Genomic DNA, 12,061 nt, shown 5'->3' with positions numbered 1-12,061 from the left:
TTGTTTTCAAATATAGATTGTTTTTTTGTATAAAACAAATATGTCTCAAAAAAACAAATTATTACAAACTAAATATTGGGGAGTCTAGAATTTAAGGTTAATATACATAATTGTGTACATAAATTCAAAACTCACAAGTGTACAACATATGTATTTAACCCAACAGCCGGGTTATCACTAGAAATTACTCAACGATTTTTTTAAATGACCCAACAATGTGTAACCCAGAAGTTGGGTTAAGAGAATAACCCAATGTTTTTCAACTGTGCATATATCAGCACGGAGGAGCAGTTTTGATGGAATGCATGAGGCGCTGTCAATCTAACAAGCAGCATGTTGCATTCGATCGCATCTCTCTCTCTCTCTCTCTCTCTCTCTCTCTCTCTCTCTCTCTCTCCTCCAGACAGGAGAGTTGACGGGAGGGAATCCCCTCCATGTGAGGAGGCGGCACGGGTGTGTAGGCGTGTTGTTTTTCATTCAAATCCTTATAGTCCTATAAAAAGCGGGACTCGGTGCTCGAAAGAGAGAGAGAGAGAGAGAGAGAGAGAGAGAGAGAGAGGGAGAGAGAGAGAGAGAGTGAGAGAGAGAGAGTGAGAGAGAGAGGGAGAGAGAGAGGGAGAGAGAGAGAGCGTTAAACGACACGGCTGTATCTGTACCTGTCCGGACGGGGATGGAGATGCTGCATGGATCCGCAGGTGTCCAAACGGCGAAGGCGTTGAAAAACGCGGCCGTGTGTCTGATGCTTCTCCCGCGGTTCCTCCTCGCGGCACTGACGCTCTGGCTCCTGGATTTCCTTTGCATCCGAAGGAAGCTTCTAATGAAGATGCGGGAAAGCGATCTCGCGAGCCCTGACGACCCGCCGATGTGCGTGTCCGACTCCAACAAGATGTTCACGCTCGAGTCGCTGCGCGCCGTGTGGTACGGGCAGAAGCTGGACTTCTTTAAAACGGCGCGTTTGGGCGGCGCGGCGCCCAACACAGAGGTGGTTCCGCTGGACAACGCGCGTCGGAGAGGCACGCGGAGGATTCTAGACTACGCCCGCGGGAGGAGACCTCTCATAATCAACTTCGGGAGCTGCTCCTGACCGCCGTTCATGACGCGCCTGTCGGCGTTCCAACGCGTCGCACGGCAGTACGCGGACATCGCGGACTCGCTGCTGGTGTACATCGAGGAAGCGCATCCGTCAGACGGCTGGGTGAGCTCCGACGCGCCGTATCAGATCCCGCGGCACCGCTGCCTGGAGGACCGGCTCCGCGCCGCGGAGCTCATGAACCAGAAAGTACCGGAGAGCGCAATAGTCGTGGACACCATGGAGAACTCGTCCAACTCGGCGTACGGCGCGTATTTCGAGCGCCTCTACATACTAAAGGACGAGAAGGTCGTGTATCAAGGCGGGAGGGGTCCGGAGGGCTACCGGATCTCGGAGCTCAGAGACTGGCTCGAGCGTTACCGGAACGAGCTGGAAGCGTCTGACGCGCCGGTGGTTGTGCACGTGTAAAAGACGCGCGCGGATGGATGTTTGGATGTTTTCCACTTCTCTCGTGTCCTTATCATAAAGACATAAAGACATGCACTCTAAAAAAAGAAATAAAAAAAAATGCTGGGTTGTTTTAACCCAACTTTGGGTCAAATATGGACAAACCCAGCCGTTGCGTTGGGTTACATTTTTAAATTACATGTTTAACCCAACGTTTGAGTTTGTCCTTGTTTGACCTAAAAGTCGGTTTATAAACGGACCCCATAGAGTCCGTTTATACTGGGATCTTTATTATGTTTAGCTTCTACAGATCAGTGTTTTTGGTTCCACTTTGTTTCGATAGTCCACTTTAGACATTCTACGAACTATAAGTAACTTTTCAACTACATGTCAATTAACTGAGTATTAGTAGACTGTTAGGTTAGGGTTAGGTGTTAGGGTTCGGTTGTAAAGTCACTTATAGTCAGTAGAATATCTGTTGGGGATCGTCAAAATAAAGAGTTATCAGATATTAAGCAGACAGTCTACTAATACTCTAATGAGAGTTAGTTGACATGTAGTTGCAAAGTTACTTATAGTTAGTAGAATGTCTAAAGTGGACTATCGAAATAAAGTGTTACCGTGTTTTTTTGGGGGTTCTTCAAAATAAGCTAATGGTTCTTTGGATAAAGATTGTTTCCATTGAGCTTGAGCCAGGCTCTTTTTAACCAGGGGTCCATCACTGTAAAACCGTTTCCTCAGGTAGCCTAACAATTAAAAAATGGGTTACACACCATTTAAAAAGTCATTTATAACAATTCATAACAGTTGCACATTTCACTTTGTTTACAGTGTGGACCCCTGGGGGCCAAGAAGGAGGTGTGGAGAAAAATATATTTTTAAAAATAATAATTTTCATGACATATATATCTATATAAGATGGATGGATGTTTCCCCAGCAAACTCTTTTGTCTTTATAATGAAGTAATGAGCTGTGTTCAAAACCCAACGTGAATGTGTTTCTTCACGTCATAGAGATGCTTTTTAGAAAGAAAGAAAAAAAGTCATTGATGTTTCAGTTCAGGAATAAACGGCAGATCCGGGGTTTTCAACCAGAGCATTGTCTATGACAGATCCAACTGTCCGAATAAACATAAAATGAAGTGAGTTTTTGCTTAAAACAAGCAAGATTTTCTTCCAATGGGGTCAGGAAAATAATCTTGTTTTCCATTTGAATTAAGATTATGTTTCTGACCCCATTGTCAGAAGATCTTGCTTGTTTTAAGCAAAAACTCACTTCATTTAGATTTTTTCCTCCAGAAAACAAGACATAATATCTCATGGCATAGTAAATGCTTCTTGATTTAAGCATTTTGAAGCATTTTCTGCCGTGTAAAAGGTTGCGAGCCCTTGATCTGGAGGATAACGCGTCACACAGACAGAAGTGAAGATCTGCATCTCACAGGTTTTGAACACAGCCGTCAAACCAGTGTCTTCAGCTGCTGCTACAGACTCTCACACAATACTGCAGATGTTGGGTTTTACTTTCACGCATACAGTTATCTAGACAGATGTTTAAGCGACCGCATGATAGCTGTTGTGCTTTCGTCTCTGTTCTTCTTGTTTTATGTCAATCCAACCTGGCATTTTATTTGAAATATTGCAAAAACAGTATATCTATCTATCTATAACATATCCTATTTTTATTTTTGTATGGTATCTTTCCCTTGTGAGCGTGTGTGTGTGTGTGCGGCCAGGAGGCCGTTTCATTGTACTCTGGAGTTATTGTGAAGATCGGTTTTTAAAAGGATTTTAACCAGAAAACCGATACTGATGTAATTTGACACTAGAGTACAGGACAGAGAAATGGCCTCCAGACGTATTGCCAAATGTTGTTTTGTAAATGGTGTATATTTTATTGAACACTTTTTTTTTTAAATAAATGGTAGAGCACCCTCTAAATCGCTTTTATCCATAATTTCTAAATGTGTTAGAGACTCGGCTGGACCTGAAATGTGAAAAATAAACAGTTATGTGAAATATAGCAATATAATGTGAGGTATATGATGCACTTCTGTGAAAGTAAGATACAGCAATACTTGTTTTTCCTGACTATATGTCTTTGTATCTGAGACATTTTTACACGCCAAACGTACTGTAAATTCTCTCTCATATTGCCTGTTTATAGGGATGTAAAAGCAACACTTTTAGCTTCAAAAAGCATGATTAGGCATTCGGAAATTTTTCTTTTGATTAAAAAATTGATAACGCTTTACGATAAGGTTCATTAGTTAACATTAGTTAAGTACATTTAGTTAACATGAACTAAGAATGAACAATACTTCTTCAGCATTTATTAATCTTAGTTAATTTTAATTTCAACATTTACTAATACGTTATTAAAATCAAAGGTTGTATTTGTTAACATTAGTTAATGCACTGTGAACTAACATGAACACACAATGAACAGCTGGATTTTTATTAACTAATATTAACAAAGAATAAATAAATACTAAAACAAATGTATTGCTCATTGTTAGTTCATGTTAGTAAATACATTTTCAAATGTTAACTAATGAACCTTATTGTAAAGTGTTACCAAAATATGTAATTAAAAATGCGGTTACACTTTATTTCGCTGCATGATCAACTTTAGCATTCTACTCAGTATAAGTAACTTTGCAACTACATGTCAACTAACTCTCATTAGAGTATTTATTGACATGGTTATTAGAAAAAGTTTACATGTATTTACAAAGTTACTTATAGAATGCCTAAAAAGGGTTACCAAAAATGCAAACACAAACGATCCATGTTTAGTGGCATTTGATAAACCAAGGATCACTATTAATATTGCTCATGTGCATTTTAATAAAGCAAACACCACTCACATTTCCTTCATATCAAGTTGAAATCCACCTAACTAGGCTCTGGAGGAATGTCTGGTGGAGTGAACTGTCTTTAGAGCTTTAACATGAGAAAGATGAGCAATCTAAGAGATGATCGTCTGAGAGAGAGAGAGAGAGAGAGAGAGAGAGAGAGAGAGAGAGAGAGAGAGAGAGAGAGCTAAGCAAACATAAAGCTTGTAATAGTGTTTGATTGAGCCCAAGGGCAATTACTATACACTCTTAAAAAAAACAAAAAAACACTGGGTTAAAATTAACCCAATTTGGGTTGTTTTTAACCCAATTTGGGTTGTTTTTAACCCAAGGGCTGGGTAAATATAGGACGGAACACATGTTGGGTTAATAATAATTGGGTGTTTTTTAAACCAGAATATTGGGTTGAATAATTTTTACTATAATACTAGCTTATTTTTACTTCACATATGAATTAATTATTACAGATTGACTTAAATCCTCTAAAGTTTTTAAAATACTCCACACAACCACTGGTTTGCTCGATTATTCCTTTATTTTCGATAGATTTTTATAGTATAACATATTTTTATATCGTTTTAATACATATTGCATACATTTATGCTCGTTTAACAAACATTCGAAGTAAAAATAAAATATTTAGAAGTAATTAAGTGTAATCGACCACTCACTGTTGTCCCGTTTCCACCATAATGGCGTTGGATCAGGCGCAAATAGCTCGCAATAAATAACTCAACCCCTGGGTTGTTACGTCTGACCCAGGATCTGGGTAACACAAAAACTACTCAAACACTGGGTTGTTACGTCTGACTCAGGATCTGGGTAACACAAAAACTACTCAAACACTGGGTTGTTACGTCTGACTCAGGATCTGGGTAACACAAAAACTACTCAAACACTGGGTTGTTACGTCTGACTCAGGATCTGGGTAACACAAAAACGAAACAAAAGTTTCTCATGCGCATGCAAAAGTTTCTCATGTGTAAGCAAAAGTTTCTCGTGCGCATGCAAAAGTTTCTCGTGCGCATGCAAAAGTTTCTCGAGCGCATGCAAAAGTTTCTCGTGGGCATGCAAAAGTTTCTCTTCCGCATGCAAAAGTTTCTCGTGCGCATGCAAAAGTTTCTCGTGCGCATGCAAAAGTTTCTCGTGCGCATGCAAAAGTTTCTCGAGCGCATGCAAAAGTTTCTCGAGCGCATGCAAAAGTTTCTCTTCCGCATGCAAAAGTTTCTCTTCCGCATGCAAAAGTTTCTCGCGCGCATGCAAAAGTTTCTCTTCCGCATGCAAAAGTTTCTCGCGCGCATGCAAAAGATTTTCATGCGTAAGCAAAAGTTTATCGTGCGCACGCAAAAGATTCTCAGCCGCATGCAAAAGTTTCTCGTGTGCATGCGAACGTTTCTCGTGCGTAAGCAAAAGTTTCTCGTGCGCATGCAAAATTTTCTCGTGCGCATGCAAAAGTTTCTCACGCGCATGCGAAAGATTTTCAAGCGTAAGCAAAAGTTTATCGTGCGCACGCAAAAGTTTCTCACGCGCATGCGAAAGATTTTCAAGCGTAAGCAAAAGTTTATCGTGCGCACGCAAAAGATTCTCGCGCGCATGCAAAAGTTTCTCGTGCGCATGCAAAAGTTTCTCGAGCACATTCAAAAGTTTCACGAGCGCATGCAAAAGATTCTCGTGCCCATGCAAAAGTTTCTCTTGTGCATGCAAAAGTTTCTCATGCGTAAGCAAAAGTTTCTCTTGTGCATGCAAAAGTTTCTCATGCGTAAGCAAAAGTTTCTCTTGTGCATGCAAAAGTTTCTCATGCGTAAGCAAAAGTTTCTCGTGCACATGCAAAAGATTCTCGTGCTCATGCAAAAGTTTCTCGTGCTCATTCAAAAGTTTCTCATGCGTAAGCAAAAGTTTCTCGTGCGCATGCAAAAGATTCTCGTGCCCATGCAAAAGTTTATCTTCCGGATGCAAAAGTTTATCATTCGTAAGCAAAAGTTTCTCGTGCTCGTGCAAAAGTTTATCTACCGGATGCAAAAGTTTATCATTCGTAAGCAAAAGTTTCTCGTGCGCATGCAAAAGTTTCTCGTGCTCATGCAAAAGATTCTCGTGCCCATGCAAAAGTTTATCTTCCGGATGCAAAAGTTTATCATTCGTAAGCAAAAGTTTCTCGTGCTCGTGCAAAAGTTTATCTACCGGATGCAAAAGTTTATCATTCGTAAGCAAAAGTTTCTCGTGCGCATGCAAAAGTTTCTCGTGCGCATGCAAAAGATTCTCGTGCCCATGCAAAAGTTTATCTTCCGGATGCAAAAGTTTATCATTCGTAAGCAAAAGTTTCTCGTGCTCGTGCAAAAGTTTATCTACCGGATGCAAAAGTTTATCATTCGTAAGCAAAAGTTTCTCGTGCGCATGCAAAAGTTTCTCGTGCTCATGCAAAAGATTCTCGTGCCCATGCAAAAGTTTATCTTCCGGATGCAAAAGTTTATCATTCGTAAGCAAAAGTTTCTCGTGCTCGTGCAAAAGTTTATCTACCGGATGCAAAAGTTTATCATTCGTAAGCAAAAGTTTCTCGTGCGCATGCAAAAGTTTCTCGTGCGCATGCAAAAGATTCTCGTGCTCATGCAAAAGTTTCTCATGCGTAAGCAAAAGTTTCTCGTGCGCATGCAAAAGTTTCTCGTGCCCATGCAAAAGTTTATCTTCCGGATGCAAAAGTTTATCATTCGTAAGCAAAAGTTTCTCGTGCTCGTGCAAAAGTTTATCTACCGGATGCAAAAGTTTATCATTCGTAAGCAAAAGTTTCTCGTGCGCATGCAAAAGTTTCTCGTGCGCATGCAAAAGATTCTCGTGCTCATGCAAAAGTTTCTCATGCGTAAGCAAAAGTTTCTCGTGCGCATGCAAAAGATTCTCGTGCCCATGCAAAAGTTTATCTTCCGGATGCAAAAGTTTATCATTCGTAAGCAAAAGTTTCTCGTGCGCATGCAAAAGTTTCTCGTGCACATGCAAAAGTTTATCTTCCGGATGCAAAAGTTTCTCATGCGTAAGCAAAAGTTTCTCGTGCTCGTGCAAAAGTTTCTTGTGCGCATGCAAAAGTTTCTCGTGCGCTCGTGCGCATGCAAAAGTTTCTCGTGCGCATGCAAAAGTTTCTCGTGCGCATGCAAAAGTTTCTCGTGCCCATGCAAAAGTTTCTCTTGTGCATGCAAAAGTTTCTCGTACACATTCAAAAGTTTCTGGAGCGCATGCAAAAGTTTCTCGTGCACATGCAAAAGTTTCTCTTGCGCATGCAAAAGTTTCTCATGCGTAAGCAAAAGTTTCTCTTGCGCACACAAAAGATTCTCGTGCGCATGCAAAAGTTTCTCGTACGCATGCGAAAGTTTCTCGCGCGCATGTGAAAGATTCTCGCGCATGCAAAAGTCTCTCGTACGCATGCAAAATGTTCTCATGTGCGGGGGGCGGGGGGCATTAGAACATACTAGAACAGTGGTTCTCAAAGTGTGGTACCCAGGCTCTGTCTTGTGGTACGCAGAGGAATCACTGAATTTCGCACATAAGATCAAACCAGTGTGATCTTTTATGTGTGATCAGTCTTGGCTGGTTCCTGGAGCGTACGATACGATTACACCGGTGTGACCAGAACCATAGAACGGCCAGTGCATCACGTGATCAACTGCTAAATTCAAATCAAATGTGCTTTCGCAGTTGGCTGGCGCTGAGCCACTCAGGCGCTGTCAAATATCACAATTATTCAGTGTTTTTAACCACATAATGTTTATTTGAGGTTTCAGACATTTAAATTCACATAAGTACTAAAAAAAATTTTTTTTGAATTTGTAAAATACACACTGATGTCTATGGAAGCGGAAATAATTATAATTTCCATTATAATTAGACGACACGTTTTATTCATATCAGATTGTGTAAGTTACACATTGTGTAAGTAACTTTAAAGTTAACTCTATTCTTCTCCCAGTTCACCGGCCACTTACTTTCATGTATTTCGGGAGAAGTGGATGAATTCACGTGCTGTAAATCCAACAGATCCGATTCTCTGAACAGTGGCACAAACTAACATGACGGCGCTCAACTAACGCGATCGTTATAAAGGTGTTTAAACAACATAACACTTCCACTTGCATATATTTGACAATCGGAATATCAAATATGTCATGCCATAGCTAACAAATTTGTGAATATTTTGAATAAAAAAATGAAATAAAAGCAGATCATTAGTCATTCAGCGATATGGCTGCGGTGTGTCACGTGACAAGCAATGGCGCGTCACCATGGGAACAGTAAAGTGATCAGTTCTAAATAATGATCGCCTTGAAAAACTCACAGGGGTCAGCCAGAATATTTTACATGTACGTTTAAAAAGGTTAAATATGAATACCCAGCCTGTGTTACTTTTTTTTTACTTAATATTTTAAGGACAGTAGGCTACAGTTTTTATTTCACTTTTAGGTGCAATACATTTGAATTGAATCATTATTTAAGTTTTTTATTTACCTGTATGTAAGCAGCACAGTGCAGTGTTAATGTTCAAACTGTGTTTTTACAATGTTTAAAGTGGCTGACAATAATAAATATTCTTATCAGAAATTAAGCTGCCTCATTTTTGAGCTATGCATAACTGTAGCTGAATAGTTAGTCCTACTACGCTACTGTATTTTCATATTGGTCATTATGGTGGTACTTGGAGAGCCAAATATTTTCTGGGTACTTGGTGTAAAAAGTACCCAAATATCGAGGTGGTACTTGGTGTAAAAAGTTTGAGAACCACTGTACTAGAACATTCATTTGAACACAACCAACTCGCGTTTGGATCTGCCTTTTACTTTACCTTTTAACAAATACAACTTTTGATTTATTAATGTTTTAGTAAATGTTGAAATTAATATGAACTAATAATAATAATAATAATAATTCGTTACATTTATATAGCGCTTTTTCTGAGACCTCAAAGCGCTTTACATAGAAGGGGGGGAATCTCCTCAACCACCACCAGTGTGCAGCATCCACTTGGATGATGCGACGGCAGCCATGTTGCGCCAGAACGCCCACCACACACCAGCTTACTGGTGGAGAGGAGACAGTGATGAAGCCAATCAGTATATGGGGATGATTAGGAGGCCATGATGGACAGAGGCCAAGGGGCAAATTTGGCCAGGATGCCGGGGTTACACCCCTACTCTTTTTTCGAAGGACATCCTGGGATTTTTAATGACCACAGAGAGTCAGGACCTCGGTTTAACGTCTCATCCGAAGGACGGTGCTCTTTTTTGGCGGTATAGTGTCCCCGTCACTGTACTGGAGCATTAGGACCCACACAGACCACAGGGTGAGCACCCCCTGCTGGCCCTAACACCTCTTCCAGCAGCAACCTGTTTTTTCTCAGGTCGTCTCCCATCCAGGTACTAACCAGGCTCAGCCCTGCTTAGCTTCAGTGGGCAACCTGTCTTGGGCTACAGGGTGATATGGCTGCTGACAAGATTAATAAATGCTGTAGAAGTATTGTTCATTCTTAGTTCATGTTAACTAAGGTAGTTAACTAATGTTAACTAATGAACCATATTGTAAAGTGTTACCGTTATTATTGCATGCTGTTTTATAATATACTACAATACATTGATGTGCAAATAATATCTGCCACAGAAGAGACTTCTTTTAAAAAAAACATGAATTATTCCAATCTTCTCTGTCCTTAAAATGCTGCGGTTCAGTGTGTTTGACAAAAGAACGTCTATACTAGTGTTTAGACAAAGGAAAGATGTCTCGTCAGATTTTCCATGATGTTCTTGTCCTTATCAAACACTCGTCTGCGATCTGACAGGATGGAGTTTGTTGGAGCGACAATCCCGTTTCTGCGGCCCACACTCCGGTGATTGTTTAGTCTGTGTTTGAACAAAGAGCGAGAAAGATTGTTTGGGCCGGTTTCGGGGGGATAGATGGAAATACGTGAGGCTTGAGTGCTTCATGATGGCTTTTGAATGAGTCTCTCTGAGTGCAGAGCAGCAGGAGATGTGATTAAGGCCCATGTGGCGCTCGTCCTCGCGGCTCGATTTAATGTATTCAGTCCTCTTCTTTATCAGCCGTGCGAGGAGTCCTTTAATCTGCACTGCGTGTTCCTCTCGCCAACACTATTCACCTGCTCACTAAGAGGATCCTGTCGTCTGCCATCGACGATCCATCAGAAAAACAAGCACAGACAAAAACTAGGCTTTTCATTTCTTGTTTTCACCACCCATCAATAACAGACATAAACAGTAAAAGGTGAGTTGTTTATAGACCATTAATAAGAAAGGTTATGCAGTGATGCCATTGAAGAAACATTTTTGGTTCCCCAAAGAACCTTTTAGGGAACAGCTTTAAAATAAACCAACATTCTATAAAGAACCTTGTGCAATGGAAAGATTCCATGGATTTTAAAGGTTCTTCACGGAACCAACGATACCATTAAATAACCTTTATAAAGCATATCGCTCTGGTTCTGTCTTCTGATTGGTCAATTCAGTGGTGATCTAGTAACAAGCAACTATTAACTTTAGTTTACATTACACCACTAAATCCTCGCTTTCTTTTCAGCTAAATCACGAAAGTATTTAGTAAAAGGACCCTCTGATATTTTCAGTAATGTTAAAAACTTTCAAAAACGTAATGCATTTTTCATCTTTGCATGTTCATGTAGAATATTTCCATGTTTTTTTAATGTAATTTAATTCAACACTGACATTTCTGCACAATCACAAGCTCACAAAACTTTGTTTGGAAAAACCTGTTCTAGCAGCAGGATTCATTCTCGTGTTACGCAGGACGTTTGAGCTTCTCAAGAACCAATGAGGTTCATTCTCGTGTTACGCGGCACGTTTGAGCTTCTCAAGAACCAATGAGGTTCATTCTCGTGTTACGCAGGACGTTTGAGCTTCTCAAGAACCAATGAGGTTCATTCTCGTGTTACGCAGGACGTTTGAGCTTCTCAAGAACCAATGAGGTTCATTCTCGTGTTACGCGGCACGTTTGAGCTTCAGCAAGAACCAATGAGGTTCATTCTCTTGTTACGCAGCACGTTTGAGCTTCAGCAAGAACCAATGAGGTTCATTCTCGTGTTACGCAGCACGTTTGAGCTTCAGCAAGAACCAATGAGCTTCATTCTCGTGTTACGCAGCACGTTTGAGCTTCTCAAGAACCAATGAGGTTCATTCTCGTGTTACGCAGCACGTTTGAGCTTCAGCAAGAACCAATGAGGTTCATTCTCGTGTTACGCAGCACGTTTGAGCTTCAGCAAGAACCAATGAGGTTCATTCTCGTGTTACGCTGCACGTTTGAGCTTCTGCAAGAACCAATGAGGTTCATTCTCGTGTTACGCATCACGTTTGAGCTTCAGCGAGAACCAATGAGGTTCATTCTCGTGTTACGCATCACGTTTGAGCTTCTGCAAGAACCAATGAGGTTCATTCTCGTGTTACGCATCACGTTTGAGCTTCTGCAAGAACCAATGAGGTTCATTCTCATGTTACGCAGCACGTTTGAGCTTCTGCAAGAACCAATGAGGTTCATTCTCGTGTTACGCTGCACGTTTGAGCTTCTGCAAGAACCAATGAGGTTCATTCTCGTGTTACGCATCACGTTTGAGCTTCAGCGAGAACCAATGAGGTTCATTCTCGTGTTACGCATCACGTTTGAGCTTCTGCAAGAACCAATGAGGTTCATTCTCGTGTTACGCATCACGTTTGAGCTTCAGCGAGAACCA

The 12,061-nt window shown here is 40.8% G+C and overlaps 1 protein-coding gene across 1 annotated transcript; it reads left to right on the top strand.

Moving 5' to 3' along the window:
• Positions 1 to 524: 524 nt before the first annotated feature.
• On the top strand, positions 525 to 3,500 carry dio3b (iodothyronine deiodinase 3b). Its single transcript, XM_082147319.1, has one exon. The coding sequence runs from the start codon at positions 671 to 673 to the stop codon at positions 1,496 to 1,498; it is 828 nt and encodes a 275-aa protein (XP_082003445.1). The 5' UTR covers positions 525 to 670; the 3' UTR covers positions 1,499 to 3,500.
• The last annotated feature ends 8,561 nt before the right edge of the window (positions 3,501 to 12,061 follow it).

This window comes from Leuciscus leuciscus, assembly GCF_965113295.1.
Source record: "Leuciscus leuciscus genome assembly, chromosome: 19".
Classification (NCBI taxonomy): Eukaryota; Metazoa; Chordata; class Actinopteri; order Cypriniformes; family Leuciscidae; genus Leuciscus; species Leuciscus leuciscus.
Note: the sequence above shows the minus strand (reverse complement) of the source record. Positions and strands in the feature narration are given on the sequence as shown.